The sequence below is a fragment of the Mytilus edulis genome, chromosome 6 (assembly GCF_963676685.1).
Source record: "Mytilus edulis chromosome 6, xbMytEdul2.2, whole genome shotgun sequence".
Taxonomy (NCBI): domain Eukaryota; kingdom Metazoa; phylum Mollusca; class Bivalvia; order Mytilida; family Mytilidae; genus Mytilus; species Mytilus edulis.
In genome coordinates, this window is record NC_092349.1 from 81106475 (window position 1) to 81122265 (window position 15791).

The following is a 15791-nucleotide window of genomic DNA, read 5'->3' on the forward strand; positions in this document are numbered from 1 at the left end:
AGGATATTCTCGCTGAATTGGTGGCCTTCGGCTGCTGTCTGCTCTTTAATTTGGTCGGGTTGTTGTCTCTTTGACATATTCCCCGTTTCCATTCTCAATTTTATATTTTATGTTTTACTTTCTTCTGTATTTTTTTCTCTCTCTCTCATTTACCTGTTTTGTCGTCGATGGTATCTTATTTAATTGTTCTTATTTGGCACATTCTTGATTTCTCAACGAAATGATTTTCTGTTCCTTAGAATACAATTTAAGTAAAGTTGTACGTTAATGTCATGCGATTTTCTCCCGAGTAATTTTTTTAAATTTTGCATTTCAGTAGTATATATTGTGTGGCAGCAGCAAATATTTTTGCCACGTTGACAAAAATTTGTTCCCGCTAGCAAAATTGTATAATATATTTGTTGAATAATATCAAAATATTGGATTTTAAAATTTGTAGAAATATAAAAGACTGTTTTGATTTTTTCACACGTTGCATTTTGCGGACGTCAAGAAAATTACATAATATAACTGTTGTATAATATTAAATGAAAATTTTGTTTTTTCACTTATAAAAGAATGTTTTGATTTATTTTCCATCGCATTTAACATATAGACAATTTAAATTGTTAATATTTTGGATAAAGAAGTTAAAAGTAAAACTGAAAAAATAGAAGATTAAATGACTTCGCGTTGAGAGAAGAAATTTTATAAAACTTTTAAGTTTCATTTGTAACAAAAATGAATAAGAATTGAAAATATATTAATTAACCCTAACCCTAGCGTATATTGTAAAAACTATTATTATTATTTATTAAAACAATCCATACTCAAACATTAATTAAACCTTATCCATCTACCACTCTTATCCCAACCATATATCACGGAATTAATTACCCCTAATTTATTCCCTAATTAGACTATTGTTTTTATTTCTCATCCGGGTATTTAATTCCTCAAAATATTTGCAAAATGTCACCCATCAACACCATGTTTATATTCATCATCATTTGTTTCACAATGTCAGCTGTTTCATGCTCGCATGAATTGAGAGATGTATGCACAGTGGAGGGGGATACTCTCCATTGCAGATGGACTGGAGCAGGGCTCTACAACACCAGAATCCGACTAGATGTAAAGAAAGTCGTATTCGAAAGATTTTTTGTTGCCGGACAATTGGACCTTGCAAATAATAGAGACCTGCATTCAATTGAGATCAAACAAGGAAATTCTAAATGCAGCAATGTTTTAGCAGCACCAGAAACAATAACAATTGTTAATGGTATACATTGTGATGTAAGTATATAGGAAATTAGAAAAGAATAACAGAATAATAAGAGCTTTAAAGTAATCACGTAGTATTGTCTCTATATGTAAAGTGACTAGAAACAACCTAAACTATGAGCAGATCTTATATATTATTTATTAATTTTATTGTGTAAAACATTTCTTACATTATGTATATTTTTTTTTTACAGAATGGAGTCATAGCTTCTACAACAACAACAGCAGCAACAAGAGTAACACCAGGATCCACATTGTCAATCGGCACCACTGATAAACAACTGGTAAGCATTTATCTGATATTTTTTTAATTAAAACGTCCGTTTTGTTTTCTATTTTTATTAGGAAATACATGTACATGAACGAGTCAATTTGTATTCTCTATAGTATAGTGCTTAAAAACAAATTAAAATGTGAAGGATAAGATTTTTTAATATCAACATTTTCATGAAATACATGATTTTATTTCTTTATTTCAGAAGTCAACACCACATGCACAGGAGGAAGACAAGGGTCTAGATAATATTAAGATCATTCTTATAATGATTTTTGGTAAGTATCTAAATTTAATTTATTTATTTGATTGACAAACAATATAAAAATAAAATAAATAAATAAAATAAAAATATATACATGTTCTAATAAAAACACTTATTTATAAATAAGAAAAAGATGCGGTATGAGTGCCAATGTATTATAGATCAAAGTATGACCTTCAACACAGAGCAAAAGCTCACACCAAACAGTAAGCTATAAAGACAATTCAAACAGAAAAACCAATGGTCTAATCTATTTATATATATCAATATATTTTATAATTTTTAAAGTAAGTGACATATTCAAATTTATCTTTACAGCATCTCTAGCATGTGTTATGCTCTTGTCGCTGATGTTATTTTGCATCTGCAAAAAGAAGAGAACTGCAAAAACCAATTTCCGCCAACACCAATTCTCCTTCAATGTCGATGCAGATTCACTATCCGAAATAGAAATTGCAGATTTTGTTAATACACCAAAAAAAACTGTTTAAGTTAATATCTATCTCTGTATTTACTACTTTTTAATTTGTAGAATATATCCTCATCGCAATTTATGAAAGGCTTCAAGAAATTATAAATTATTTTTTTCCACCACGTGAAAATAACAGACGAGTAGCCCCAGCACAACAACAACCACCAAGAATATTGAGAAGATCAAACAGGATATCTATTCGGCCACAGAGACTAACCTATGATTAATTTTCTAAACTTTTAAATTTTATGAAATTTTTTAAATTTTTTTTCTAAATTTTATATTTTTTTTATTTTTTTTTTTCTAAATTTTATAATCTTTTTTCTAAATTTTATAAACTTATTTATACACTGTTATCTAAATTTTAATAATCACTGATGAGGATGTATTCTACAAATCTACTTATATTATGAAAAATTATATCACCAAAACTTTTCAATTTTCTTTCATTTGATTTATTTGGATTAGTTACACTTTATTTTAATTAAAGAAAAGATTTTGATTATACTCGCATTTCTCTACTCTCATTTTATTATATTGTAAATAGTAGTATACATGTAGTTTGTTTTTATAAATTCACCTTAGTTTATATGTTTCATGCTCATTCAAACCATAAATTTCATTATAAATCTATTCTTTTCATTAAATAATCTACTTTCTCTGGTATTAAAGTTCATTATTAATCTATTCCTTTCATTAAATTATTCTTTTTAGTTTTCCATTTACATATGTTTAGTTTTGTAATAGAAATAAATTAAATTAAAAAACAAATATGATTGGTATTATTGTATATATGTAAATAATATATATATGTATATAATGTTTGGAGAACTTTTTGTTTTTATGTTTACTTTATCATCATTTTCATCTTTGGAATTTTTTCATATGAGAATTTACAGCATCCAAATTTAATTACAACATATTATCGCATATTTTATCATATTGTGTTTGCTTAAACTTTTTTTCTTTTGTTTTTATTACTTTTTATAGTGCTATATGATTAAGTTAAACCTAGAGATAAATATATAAAAATTCTTGATTTGTAACCGCTGTCATGGTGCTTTCTATAACATGTTTTATGTGAAAAAAAATGGTGCATTACAAATGATGTAAGTTTTTTATAACCAAATTTCATTTGATAGTTCTCTTGTTTATATTATTTACAATTGTTATATAAATAGTGCAGAAAACTTGATTTGTTTTGAAACTTACTATGTTGTTTCATGGAATAAAGTATTTGTATTTGATATGTGTTAATAAATTAGACTTTTCTTAAACTTTTCCCACTGCATTGCTACCCCAATCAATGTGGATGATTACCAGTTGACACCATTTGTATATCATCTAGAAATTTGCAAACAAAAACTTTGCTTAATTAATTTTTATCTACTTTAAATTTATTAATTATAAAAGAAATATGGTTTAATTGCTGATGAGACAACTCTTCAAAGAGGTCAAACCACAAGCTTCAATCTCAAATCTTGTCAAGAAAATGAAATATTTACACAGGAAAAAAGAAGCTAGCTGAAAAAAAAGTCATGAACAAAACAAGATTCACCATTTACAATGATCCAAAGAAAAGAAAAGAGCATATCTAGAAATTTGCAAAACAAAAACTTTGCTTAAAACATTTTTATCAACTATTAATTATAAAAGATGGTAATCCACAAGCTTCAATCTCAAATCTTATCAAATGAAATATTTACACATGGGAAAAATTAGCTAGCTGCAAAAAAGTCATGAGCAAAACAATTAACTACGATCCAAAGAAAAGAAAAGAAAAAAGTAGCATGTAGGGGGAAAAATAGAGAGAGAGAGAAAAAGGAGATATGATCCACCATTGAAAATATGATCCAAAGAAAAGATGATCCAAAGAAAAGAAAAAAGTCGCTTATGTTCTAACGAAGGAAAAAATAGAGAGAGAGAAAAAGGAGATAGGATTCACCATTGAAACTATGATCCAAAGAAAAGAAAAAAGGTGTTTTAACGATGAAAAAAATTAGAGCGAGAGAGAGAGAGAAAAAAAAAGGAGATAGTAATGAGATGTAAAAATAATCGTCAAAATCCAACTCGATTTACCATTTGAAAATATGATCCAAAGAAAAGAAAAGAAAATAGGTTTTGTTTTAATGAAGGAAAAATTATATATAGAGAGAAAAAATAGTAATGAGATGTAAAAAATAACCATCAAAATCCGGTTCGAACAAATCTATAATATATAATTGATCTTAAATAAAAACAATCAAAATTTATTGAGTAATGATCACTTTTCAAATTTGAAAGGTGATAAACACTTTATATTTAAACTGATGAACTAAGATTTAATGTAAACAGAAGGTGTATTATCCAAATACTGCCGCAATATTGGAGATCAATCTGACATGAAAAATCGCGATCGGGACAGATCTACACTGAAATTACATATGAATTAATAAAATGGTGTAACATGGATAATGGAAGGTTGGCGAGCCTTTAGGAGTAAATAAGTGTTGGAAACTATTATTCATAATTTAATGAAACGGAAGCTTTATTCCTTTATTAACGCGGTACACTCAATTCTATCATAAAGCGATAAAAATGATGAACCAGGTTGAGTACATGAGGGGATTTGGTGGAGAAGTAGAGCGGGCTGAGTTGAATTTTGGAAGAAAGAAGAACATTGCGGTTACACCGTACAAGGGATATGTTTATATCCACATAGGCAGTTTAACAAGTAGCAGAAGCATAACTCTTGGGACTGATGAGTTTAAAGAGCTATGCAATCTGAAGCCAGTTCTTTTAAAAGCTGAGGCAGAAATAAAAAAACAGGTTAGTGATTTCTAATATTTAGCAGTAAATATTTACATGAACATATAGCTAAATTATTATCGTTCAGCAGCAAATAGTTGAGCGTGATATATATTTTATTCTCTAAGAAATAGGAGCGATCTACAAAATTATTTTAAAGTAAGATATTGCGAGTGTTTAATAAAAGCACCAGCTGCAGATGTTTCACCTTATATGTTTTTTCGTAAATTTCACTACTGCTAGTAAGTACACATAATTTTCAAAGTTATTGAAAGCGAGTAAAAACTATATGATAAACGTTCTAATTATCCTTCAACAGCAAATAATTGAACATAAATATATACTTTATAGGTTTAATATACAACAAACGTTTTAGTTAAAAGTAAGTTATTGATAGAGAGTATTTACAAGCGGCTTGCGTTCAGCTGCAGATATTTCACTTGTTTCTGGGTTGATTTCACCACTGTTAGTATTAATTTTCAAAGTTATTGATAGCAAGTAAAAAATGTTTTGATAAACGTTCAGTTGCAGATATTTCAACATTTTTGTTTCTAGGTAAATTTCTCAACCGCTAATAAATACGAATTTCTTTCCCACAGCAAACGTTGATTTATATGATTTCTTACACGTTCAATTGTTTTTATTATATATTAATTTTTTTAGCTGCAAAAACCTAGCAGGAAAAAGAAGGTTATAGTTGTTGAAGAGGAAGAAGAAGAAGAAGAAGAAGAAGAAGAAGAAGAAGAAGAAGAAGAAGAAGAAGTAGAAGAAGAAGAAGTAAAAAAAGTTACTTTGAAAAGAAAGGTAAAACAACTTTTGTTTTTTTTTTCTATGTAAATCAAAATAAGTAGTTATAATTTTCAAGTTTATGAATTTAAAGTAATTATCCAATTAAATGTACCATAAAAAGAAAAAAAAAAAAAAAAAAAAAAAAAAAATTGAAAACATTGAAATAACTTTAAAATTTTAAGATGATTTTCTATATTATGATATTCTTATTTTAGAGAAAGGTGATTGCTATCAGCGATAGCGATGAGGAGGCGGGAGTGTCAGAGTCGGACGTCAGAAAGGTGATTGTTGCAGCAGAATCTGGCCCGTTCAAGGGGCTAAAGAAGAAAAAGAAAACAGCTGGAGCTGGATTCATACTTTCTGAAGCAGTTGAAGATGGCGAGTGAAGATAACACCAGTAAGTGATCAAATTTTTATTCTGTTTCTAATATGTTCTTATATACAATAGTTAGGATAGAAATCATTTATAACTTAGCAACATTTTTCCAATCAAAGATTGATTTATCAATATGTGAAATACTCGCTTTAAGATAAAACCATTGCCTTTGATTTAAAGCGATCTCATTTCTAAGAGGATCATTTCTCAATAATACAAACAGTTCACTATTCAATATACATGTATTTACAAAAATATCTTCAGATAAAGCAAAAGTGTCCATTTTATTACAAAATAAATCGTTTCCGCTACTGTTTCGTTTAACATCATCAGATATGAATGGAGGATCATTTTCACTGTTTAATGGCCCATTTATTAATATAACTGCTAGAGTTATCGAACAGAATAACAATCCGACAATTTTCATCTTTGCACCAAGCCAGTGCAGTTGTGGAAACTGGTCACTGATTTCAGCTGTATCCATATTGATAAAATTGTAATCATGCTCATCTGTCATTTTAAGTGAATATTCTTCCACATTTGCACTACTCAATTCATCCTTTTCATTTATTTTAGAAATCTCCATTATGAAATCCAATTTCTTAATACAGGTGTCGCACTTTGTTCATTTGTTTTCATGCATGTATCTGTAGATTTATGATGTGAAAACTATTTTACTAGAGTTTATGTATCTTATTTATTTCTTTTAGCCAATCAGAACAGAAAAAGGACAATGGGAGAAGAAGTAGAAAAAAAGACACTGAGTGAAAAACGAAAGCGGTCAGCTCCACCTTCATTAAGAACTTTATCTGTTGCATGTATTTATAATAAATTAACAACAAAATGTGATATTCAAATGAGAGATTTTTTTTGTAAAATTCCCTCACCAATTTTAATTATTTTTATGGATTATGCAGACTTTCAATTTGTTTTAAATCCTGGATTTGCCGAATTAGATGTGTTTAATGCTGCCGAGGAAATTTTTGATCAAAGATATCAATTAAATAAAATGATAAGGGAATGCAGCCATTTCACATCTGAAGAGATATTCATTCATTTAAAGAACGTCCCAGGGTCTGTTTTAAATTCACTCGGACTTTCGTTCAATAGGGAGAACTTTTCCGATATTTTAAGGAAAATATTAAACATGCGATTTTCACGTGTTTAATTTACCAAAGAATATGTCTCATATATTTTAATCTAAAATTTAAGAAATTTATTTGTAATATTTTCATCGTGTTTGAAGGTCTTTTTCCCCATTGCACAATGTATTTCACTGGTGCGTTTGAAGGTGTAATTCCCCATTTTCATAATTGTGTTTAATTTACCAAAGAATATGTCTCTTATATTTTAATCTAAAATTTATTTGTAATATTTTCATCGTGTTTGAAGGTGTTATTCCCCATTGTCCAATGTATTTCACTGGTGTGTTTGAAGGTGTTATTCCCCATTTGAAGGTGTTATTCCCCATTGACATAATGTTTGAAGGTGTTATTCCCCATTGTTCTAATGTTTGAAGGTGCTATTCCCCATTGTTCTAATGTTCGAAGGTGTTATTTCACATTGTCCTATGTTTGAAGGTGTTATTCCCCATTGTCCTATTGCCTTAATGTTTGAAGGTGTTATTCCCCATTGTCCTATTGTCATTATGTTTGAAGTTTGTTTGAAGGTCCATTTGGGTTTTAAAGTTATGTATTTTCATTGGGGTTTTTAAGTTAAAGTCGCCATTTTACCATGCTACTCCCCATTGCCCTATGTATTTCACTTCCCCAGGTTGATAGCAAACGGATAAAACTTAAATATGTTGATATATTTTATTATAAAATCATATATTTATTTACATGAAATAAAATATTATATAATTATTGTACAGTGTGTTTTCTTTTTCTTGAATTTATTACGGATATGGATTTTTTTTTCAATTTACAATTGTATTAATGTTTTTCTTTTAATTTTCTATGAAAATATGCTAGCGAATGCACATTATCATCCAGCAAGTGTCTCTTGTCATCATATGGTGATAGTCCACTTTTCACAACCTTCACCATGTGAATCTGATGGTTGAAACTTCTCAAAGTGTACATATGCGAGAGTAGTGGAGAACAATTGAACAAGGTGTTTTTATATTGTTCGAATCTAACATTTCGGGTTTTAATACCCTTTGCTACTACAGTTTCCTTGTCGTCTGCGGTGATAAAACTATACATTTTTGCTCTTAGTCCGATATATTCCACCATTTGAATGGACTTGCATTCATCTTTGAATAAACCAATAATCGATTTCCTGTCTTTGGTGTAAAGAGGGTGATCAGCTGGATAATTTGAAAAGTCATATAGCTCACTGTTTAACGACATGTCTCTATATATGTCATCAGTTCTCACATGCATAATGAAACTGTCAGTATCTGTGTAACATAATGTTACATTCTCCTTGTATAGTTTTTTCATGTGGTTGTAGTAGTAATCAACCATGTGCGCCTTTGACAGATCGAGAATCATTTGTCCTAGGTAAATTGGTTTGTTGAAGAAAATTTTTGTTTTGGTTTGTAGCACGCCGCACAAGTGGTCGTTGAATATCTTAAAGCTTTTAAATGATGATTTTGCAGTAAGTTTTTGAAACTTATCCCACCTATGACAGAGAGAGAAGTTGATATGTTTCCGCAACGATTCCATTGATTTACCGAAAATAGCATTGTTGCCATTTTTAAAAAGTTTTTGCTCGAAATTGCTAGTAGCCTTTTTCCTCATTTCGGTATTGAAGTCAATATACTGTTTCAACCATGGACGCTGTTCAAATGAAACTATATTGTGAATCTTCTTCAAAACCAAACCTAGTTTGAGGTATAACTTTAGATTCACATAGTGCAAGATGTAATGCTTTTTATCTTTCAAAGTAGCTAGCAATTTGGTGCTCGGTTGGTATTCTTTCCCATCATCATTTGCTTGCTCATACAGATGACGTGAATGAGGTGAAAGCATTTCATTTGTTATCACTCCTTTTTCAACTGCAAGAGGAAAATCATTGTGAAGATCGTGTAAGTTATCTGGGTAATCCAAATCGCATTCAATGACATATCCGATGTCAGCGTTATTGGATACATTTAAGACATTGAAATCGTTTATTTCCTCTTCTGACAACCACTGGAATTTCCCCACAGCTAATGGCATGCTCATGCTTAAACCGTATAAATTGTTCGCATCTACATACATCAAGTATGAAGTTGGTAAAGCTGGATCATAATTGCTCAAGTAGGGATTGTTTGCTTTTGCATGTCTGCAGCTCACCATTGTTAAACCTCCTCGTATACTCTGCTCAAAGAAGAGCCACATTGTAGGATCTGTCAATAGCTCAAGTCTCACACCAGTCATTTTCAATGCAGATTGCCAGGAAAGCCCTGGAAGAGTGTAATAATTTGCAGGGTCGAGGGAATAGTTCGTTATCCACTTCTTCCTGAAAGTTTGAAATACATCAGCTAATAATAGAACGTCAGTTTTTAGATAAAGATCGTGATATTCGCCTATATTCTTAATATTCATTTGATTCCATACCCGTTGCGCATGTTCATACTCGGTTTGACTAATTGTTTTCTCTGATAAATTGCTGTAGAATTTGTCTATAGAGGGTAATTCAGTTTCATTGAACCTTGCTGCATTGTCAATGTATTCGTAAGGATATGTTCCTTTTTTCAACAAAAGAGCAATCCGCTTATCATCATCAAATTCTTTTGTAAAATGTTTAAATGTTTCTTTCGGATTCTCCTTAGACATTGACGATACCAATTCCTCTAGTGAACAATTCAAAAACTGGTATGAATCGATAAAGCGCAGATTGGATAGGTTGAAACTGATGTACTTTTCTGCATTCGTGGCTATGCAGCCAATTTCTTCACTCTTGAAAATACCTATCGAGGAACAGATTAAATGTGCATCAAACTGTTTCAGGTTATGAAATATAACTGGCACGAATGTGTGTTCTTTAAAATTAAGATTGCAATCTCTGCATGAAGCGCCACGAAATTTACCTGAAACATGTGCATGGTCTCGAACGCGGATAGTGGAATCTGTAAATTCTTCCATGCAAATGTGGCAATGTGTACTTGATTGAAAATCTTCCTCATCTTCAACAGTCATGCACAAGGGTTCAGGATTGTTCAAAATAGCCTTTATACGTTTATTTTCGTCAAGAAGACTATGAAGGAAGTGTTCACTAACATTTTCACCTCTATATATTTTAGGTGGTTGAGTGTATCTGTCATCGATGCAAACAACTTGATAACCGTACCCGCATGGTATCAACTTTGTTAATTTCGTTGTGCTGGTTCGATTATCTTCTGGCTCTTCAGTAACCATAGGTTCGCAAAATGTTTCCATGTCAGCATAAATAACAAATGATGTTTGTAACTGTTTGGCGTGATCTTGAAATGTTAGTATATCGTCTACCCCCTTGGTGGGATATGTCACATGTTGAGCTTCAAATTTTGAGCAGTATTTTATATGTTTCTCTAAAGTATGTTCACTGGTGAAACCTGATAAACAGAATCTGCAATACTTATGACTGCGTCCCAAGCATTTTGTTCGATATAAAAGTCTATTGAGATCTGTAATCAAACACCAGTGACTTTTATTCCCACTTTTCAAATACAATAAGTCAACTTCATGATGAGCTTCTCTTAGACCTGTTACATGGAGGGGGAAAAATTCACCCTCTTCAAATCCTAACACCATTACTGAAATGTTATTCTGCCTTTCAAATTTACTCACAAATGATGGTGCAACGGGCAATTGTATACCTTCCATGTTCAATTCATGTTCATATGGGATGTAGTGATGCACTTTAGAAGGGTCACCTGAACACGTAGGATGTATGGATGCTATAATAGCATATACAAAACATTTTTCATCTAAGTTTCTTATGTTGAGTAACGCTCTGGTTGCAGCAAGAGTTCTTGGTAGGGGTATATACGATCCACCGCCTAAAGGTTTATATTTAGCTGTATTAATCTCAATGTGTTTAATATGATCTAATGACCAACCGCTCCCATTTCGTATATACTCATCAAAACTTTTGAATATTTTTTGATATGTCACATTAATATCATGTTCATCATCTATATTTGCTCTATCAACTAGATTCGATGTCTTCGAGATAAAATGTGCATTATTCTTTAAATCATTACCACCTTCACCTCCATTCGGCTTGATCATTTGCACAAGACAATTCATATACCACTTAATATGACCGAGTTCATCACACATCTCTTGTAAATGAGTTTTTACCTCATGCTTAATTCCAGATAAAAATGCTAGAAGATCATACTTTTCCCCATTATCCTCATTCGGATAAATGAAACGAGCTCGTGCTATTCCCAAGAGAGCAGACTTATCCACACTTTTATGTTTGATTGTAGTATGTGAATTTGAATCAGTGTTTCCTGAACCAGTCTGATAAGTTGTATGATCGATGTTGCTATGTTTAAACAAATTTTCCGCTGAATCAAAATGTCTATCACATTGTCGACATGGAAATGTACAACTGTTTCTCTGGTGTCTCTTCAGTTTGGAAGGGTGATCAAACAGAAGTTTACAATAATAACATGAATAGACCTTAACCGTAAGATTTGATCTGTTGTCATTATCAACACTCAATCGATCATTTAACTCTCGCAACTGCTGTTGATATTGAGGGTTACTGTCAGGATAAAGACGCAATAAATCCTCGCAGAAATGATCATCAGCCATGACAATTGTGATATCAATAGCACTTTCAACGTTTTATATATACTACGCGATCGTGGACTAGAACTAATAGGCGAACATATGTTATCTAAATATTTATTTTATTAATTAAATTTAAAGGTACACAGTGTAAATATACAAATAGACAATATATTATATACATATATAAATATAGACAAATTTAAAGAAAAATACAAGTGATTGATTGAAGTCTCCAATAGTTTTAAATAATCCACTTCTTCATTACAAATGAAATGATAACCATTTACTCTTTAATCTTTTGCGATTTTGCGATTTTTCCACATTTCTTAAGAATTTTTCAGGAGACATCTTGATAGCTTTACCCTCTGCTGCACCATCATATTCATCAACATCCATCCTATTTTCCTCTTGATTGTCTGATTTTGATCGATCTACAGTTTCTTTTAAATTTTTCAATTCTGTTTTTTGCAAAACCTGACCACTACCATGTTGTTTGGTTACATCTTCTTCTAGGTTTATTTCTGTTTTTATACTGTCACTATCTTTACCATCATATTCCTTTTCTTTTTCTTTCACATTAACAATTTCACATTGGTTGGACATATTCATCAATCTTTCATATTTCTCCTTGGGTAATAGTATTAACTCCCGAGTCATAGTATTTGAAAAAAGATGATATCAATGTTGGAATAATAACAATTATCTTCAGTAAACGTTTTCTCCTCAACTGAGGTGTTATATTATTAACTACCACAGCACGAATGAACTTTGCAAAAGTTGAAAGATTCCTTTTAACCCTCTCAGACAATGGTATGACGCTTTTTAGACAGTTGAATACTATTTCTACTAATAGTTGTAATTGTCTGTGGTCCGTGCTTTTTATGATTTGAGCAGATTGTTCAGGTGTAGTGTTCGCCAATAATTTAAGGAAGCTTCTACTTGATTCTTTTAAAATCATTTTGGTTGATAAACAATCGTGTCCTCCCCCGGAAAAGGATTTGCGCGCAACTGATATTCAGGGTTTGAACCTGGTGCTATATCCACTATCAAGCAATTGTATGGTCTGCTAATTGCACGTTGGTAAACGTCCATGAAAAAGCGAACTTGACCTGGAAACATTTGTCGAGCTAAAGATTGTATTTGCAGTGAATCTCTACCATTTTTGAAAAGAAAAAAGACGTGAGAATTCAAACTGATTGATCGCATAACCTTCCCCTTCTGATATAAATTTTGTAGTATAAAAATAATTGATGTTAAGGTGTGATGACTTAAAACGCAATAAATCTTCTGCATCAGTTTACAGTCCACTACTTCATCCATTTTATCATCAATGATCCATAATGTGTGTATATCCTTATCAACAAGAAAATCACTTTCATCAGGCAGTTCCAGTTGAAATGAAATGTTGGAGACAGTTTTTTTCAATTCATCGAAGACATCTTGCCATATGCTGTAACAGTAGTATATCTTCTGAGGTGGTATTGTAAACATTTCCTGAGCGTTCTCTAATAATCTTTTAATGTATGTAGTTTTTCCTGAACCCGTTGGACCGACACATATTGAAGTCATGGGTGTTTGAAATTTCACCAAACTCATGATGATCACCTCTTGCTCGAATGATGATTGTTACCATGTGTCTCATCATTTTAAACACTTTTTCATATGCAGTGTGAATAGGTTTTACCAATCACATTGAAAACAAAGATGTCGTTTGCTTGATGATTATCACTGAAAAAATCGTGAATGTTAGTTAGATCATACTCTCTACATAAGAGTGATAAGATGAAAATGCAATATTGACCGCATACTGATGAATTCTCACTCTGTAATCGTTTTTGATTTATTTCCAGAGATATCGCATTGTGTTCAAAGAATTTTAAGAAGTGACGTGAATAATAATCGGGAGAGTGTGCGAAGCTGTCGAAAAATATCCCTCTTCGTTCCTCATTTATGAAAAAGGCGATCCAGTGTGCACCATTCTCAAAATGATTTTCAGTGTTACAAATAAATCCCATGGGTCGATTTCTCACTATCTTAGGTATCTGATCTGCTGCAAATATACCAACAATTTTATCCTTCATTAGTTCATCACAATTAATCATACACTCCAATTGCATAGTGTTCATTCTTGAATTATGATGTCTCGAGTTTGAGTTATTTCAAAATATCCACTAAATTCACTATAAATGATTATAGTTGTTGGTTCAGTGAGGGGAGAATCAAATGTGCATTCCAAATTGACACGTTCATTCCTTTTCAATGTTAAATAATCTAAACCTTCAAAAATTGGTTCCAGTTGAAAGGCATACAAGGCATATCCTTCAGAAAAACTGTCTCTGTTTAATCCATTACCACAGTCTTGCAGAGTTTTCCCAGCAACCTCAAATAGATTGCGAAATGCAACAATGGATGATTCTCCACTTGACGAGTCAAATTTTACTCTGACAGGATTCCCGGAAACTGGCACTCCCTCAACTTTAAGATTTATTTCACTTAGGTGGCAATGTTTGAATGTCCACGGACATAGTGAGTAGTCACCTGCTATGTTTTGACTCCCCGTAAAGGCTATCAATACCTTATTGGGTCTATTATTCTGGAATATGTTGTTGAAGTTAAAACTTATTTGACCAGCTGGAAGTGAAATTGTGCGAACATCATTTTGCACAATGGGATATTTAGCGTTTACTGTCCTGAGTATAGAATCGTGGCCATATACAATGCCGGGGTGAACGTGGATCTTTGCTATTGATAGATACATATCTTCAATCTCAAGGTAATAATCAGCATCTTCATCAACCGACATTAGATAAAATTCTGGTCTCGATCTGTAGAATTTCACAGTAACTCCTACTTGATTTAATATGTAACGATTCATTGAAAACAGGGGATGGAAAATGTTTCCTTCAAGATCAACAGTTTTACCATTTTTTATGTATGCTGTTCTTCTGTAGAGCCCAAGATTTGATCCTGTGTTACAATCTGCATCATCCAATGTTCCTTGATGATCGTCTATCCATAATTGACTTGAGAGCTGCGATTCTTTAGCTTCTTTCCCATATTTCAATAAAGTTTGCATATAAGCTTTGTAAGGGTAAAATCCTGTTGAAGATGTGACAATTTTATTTTGAATTAAAACATCTATTTGATTAAATAATGCATGCAAAACATAGTTCACAGGCCCGCAATTAACGTCACTGCTATCTGCTATGGTTCCATCTCCTCTTTTAAGTCTTAGACGTACATGCATTGTTGATTTACTTAAGTCTAGATACTCTGTTCCACCAGATATGTGAAACTCTATTGGCGATGTCTTTGTAAAAGTTGCAGCTGGTCGAATATGTTCATATGTGATTCTTGTGACTGCAGTTTGATGACCTGGTAGATTGAATAAAGACAACTGACTTGGTTGCAGCTCATGAAATGTTTCAGGATTTATTTTAGCCATTTTGAATTTTACTGGAAAATATCCTTTTCAATTAGCTGATTCTTTAATCTTTTTTTCACACTCTGTACACTTCCTTTCTTACTGTTTGTTTTATTTTTCCTTCCTCCTTTCTTTGTCTTTTTCGTTTTCTTCTGCTCCCCTCTATGGCTTTTTCTATTACTGTTTTGTAACTTCCCACGTTTGCGTTTTATCTTTTTCACAGCTCGACTAATTTCCGACTTAGCATTTTCCACCTGCTGCTGTGCATGTGTTACAAGTTTAATGGGTGATTGCGCATGTGGTTTACTTTGTGGTAATGTGATTGGTTCCATGAAGCTAGCTGCTGAATTAGTGAGGGAACCACCACTCTGGATAGTTCTTCTGTATGAATTATTAAGATATGAATTGTGATGTTTGTCATTCG

At 31.8% G+C, this 15791-nt stretch overlaps 4 protein-coding genes across 5 annotated transcripts; 2 read left to right on the top strand and 2 right to left on the bottom strand.

The window, feature by feature from the left end:
- Nucleotides 1-951: 951 nt before the first annotated feature.
- On the top strand, nt 952-3521 carry LOC139528595 (uncharacterized). Of its 2 annotated transcripts, none has more exons than XM_071324629.1 (4): nt 952-1275; nt 1458-1547; nt 1743-1815; nt 2121-3521. In XM_071324629.1, the coding sequence occupies exons 1-4, from the start codon at nt 952-954 to the stop codon at nt 2291-2293; spliced, it is 660 nt and encodes a 219-aa protein (XP_071180730.1). In that variant the 3' UTR covers nt 2294-3521. The 2 variants fall into 2 exon arrangements, with proteins under 2 accessions (XP_071180730.1, XP_071180731.1); XM_071324630.1 differs by having other exon boundaries at nt 2335-3521.
- Nucleotides 3522-4301: 780 nt separating this feature from the next.
- On the top strand, nt 4302-7083 carry LOC139528596 (ABC transporter F family member 4-like). The gene is made up of 4 exons (XM_071324631.1): nt 4302-5082; nt 5725-5865; nt 6066-6247; nt 6937-7083. The coding sequence occupies exons 1-3, from the start codon at nt 4852-4854 to the stop codon at nt 6234-6236; spliced, it is 543 nt and encodes a 180-aa protein (XP_071180732.1). The 5' UTR covers nt 4302-4851; the 3' UTR covers nt 6237-6247; nt 6937-7083.
- Nucleotides 7084-8160: 1077 nt separating this feature from the next.
- LOC139526665 (uncharacterized) lies at nt 8161-11964 on the bottom strand. Its single transcript, XM_071321827.1, has one exon. It carries the CDS (start codon nt 11962-11964, stop codon nt 8161-8163), a length of 3804 nt encoding a protein of 1267 aa, XP_071177928.1.
- A 2101-nt stretch (nt 11965-14065) lies between these two features.
- LOC139526666 (uncharacterized protein F54H12.2-like) lies at nt 14066-15388 on the bottom strand. The gene has a single exon (XM_071321828.1). It carries the CDS (start codon nt 15386-15388, stop codon nt 14066-14068), a length of 1323 nt encoding a protein of 440 aa, XP_071177929.1.
- Between the last annotated feature and the right edge of the window lie 403 nt (nt 15389-15791).

Excerpts from the sequence above, each read along its gene's own strand:
- LOC139528595 (XM_071324629.1), top strand. The coding sequence starts at position 952 with ATGTCACCCATCAACACCATGTTTATATTCATCATCATTTGTTTCACA. Across the intron at positions 1,276-1,457 it reads TTAATGGTATACATTGTGAT|AATGGAGTCATAGCTTCTAC; the intron begins GTAAGTATATAG and ends TTTTTTTTACAG. Across the intron at positions 1,548-1,742 it reads GCACCACTGATAAACAACTG|AAGTCAACACCACATGCACA; the intron begins GTAAGCATTTAT and ends TCTTTATTTCAG.
- LOC139528596 (XM_071324631.1), top strand. The coding sequence starts at position 4,852 with ATGATGAACCAGGTTGAGTACATGAGGGGATTTGGTGGAGAAGTAGAG. Across the intron at positions 5,083-5,724 it reads AGGCAGAAATAAAAAAACAG|CTGCAAAAACCTAGCAGGAA; the intron begins GTTAGTGATTTC and ends TAATTTTTTTAG. Across the intron at positions 5,866-6,065 it reads AAGTTACTTTGAAAAGAAAG|AGAAAGGTGATTGCTATCAG; the intron begins GTAAAACAACTT and ends TTCTTATTTTAG.
- LOC139526665 (XM_071321827.1), bottom strand. The coding sequence starts at position 11,964 with ATGGCTGATGATCATTTCTGCGAGGATTTATTGCGTCTTTATCCTGAC.
- LOC139526666 (XM_071321828.1), bottom strand. The coding sequence starts at position 15,388 with ATGGCTAAAATAAATCCTGAAACATTTCATGAGCTGCAACCAAGTCAG.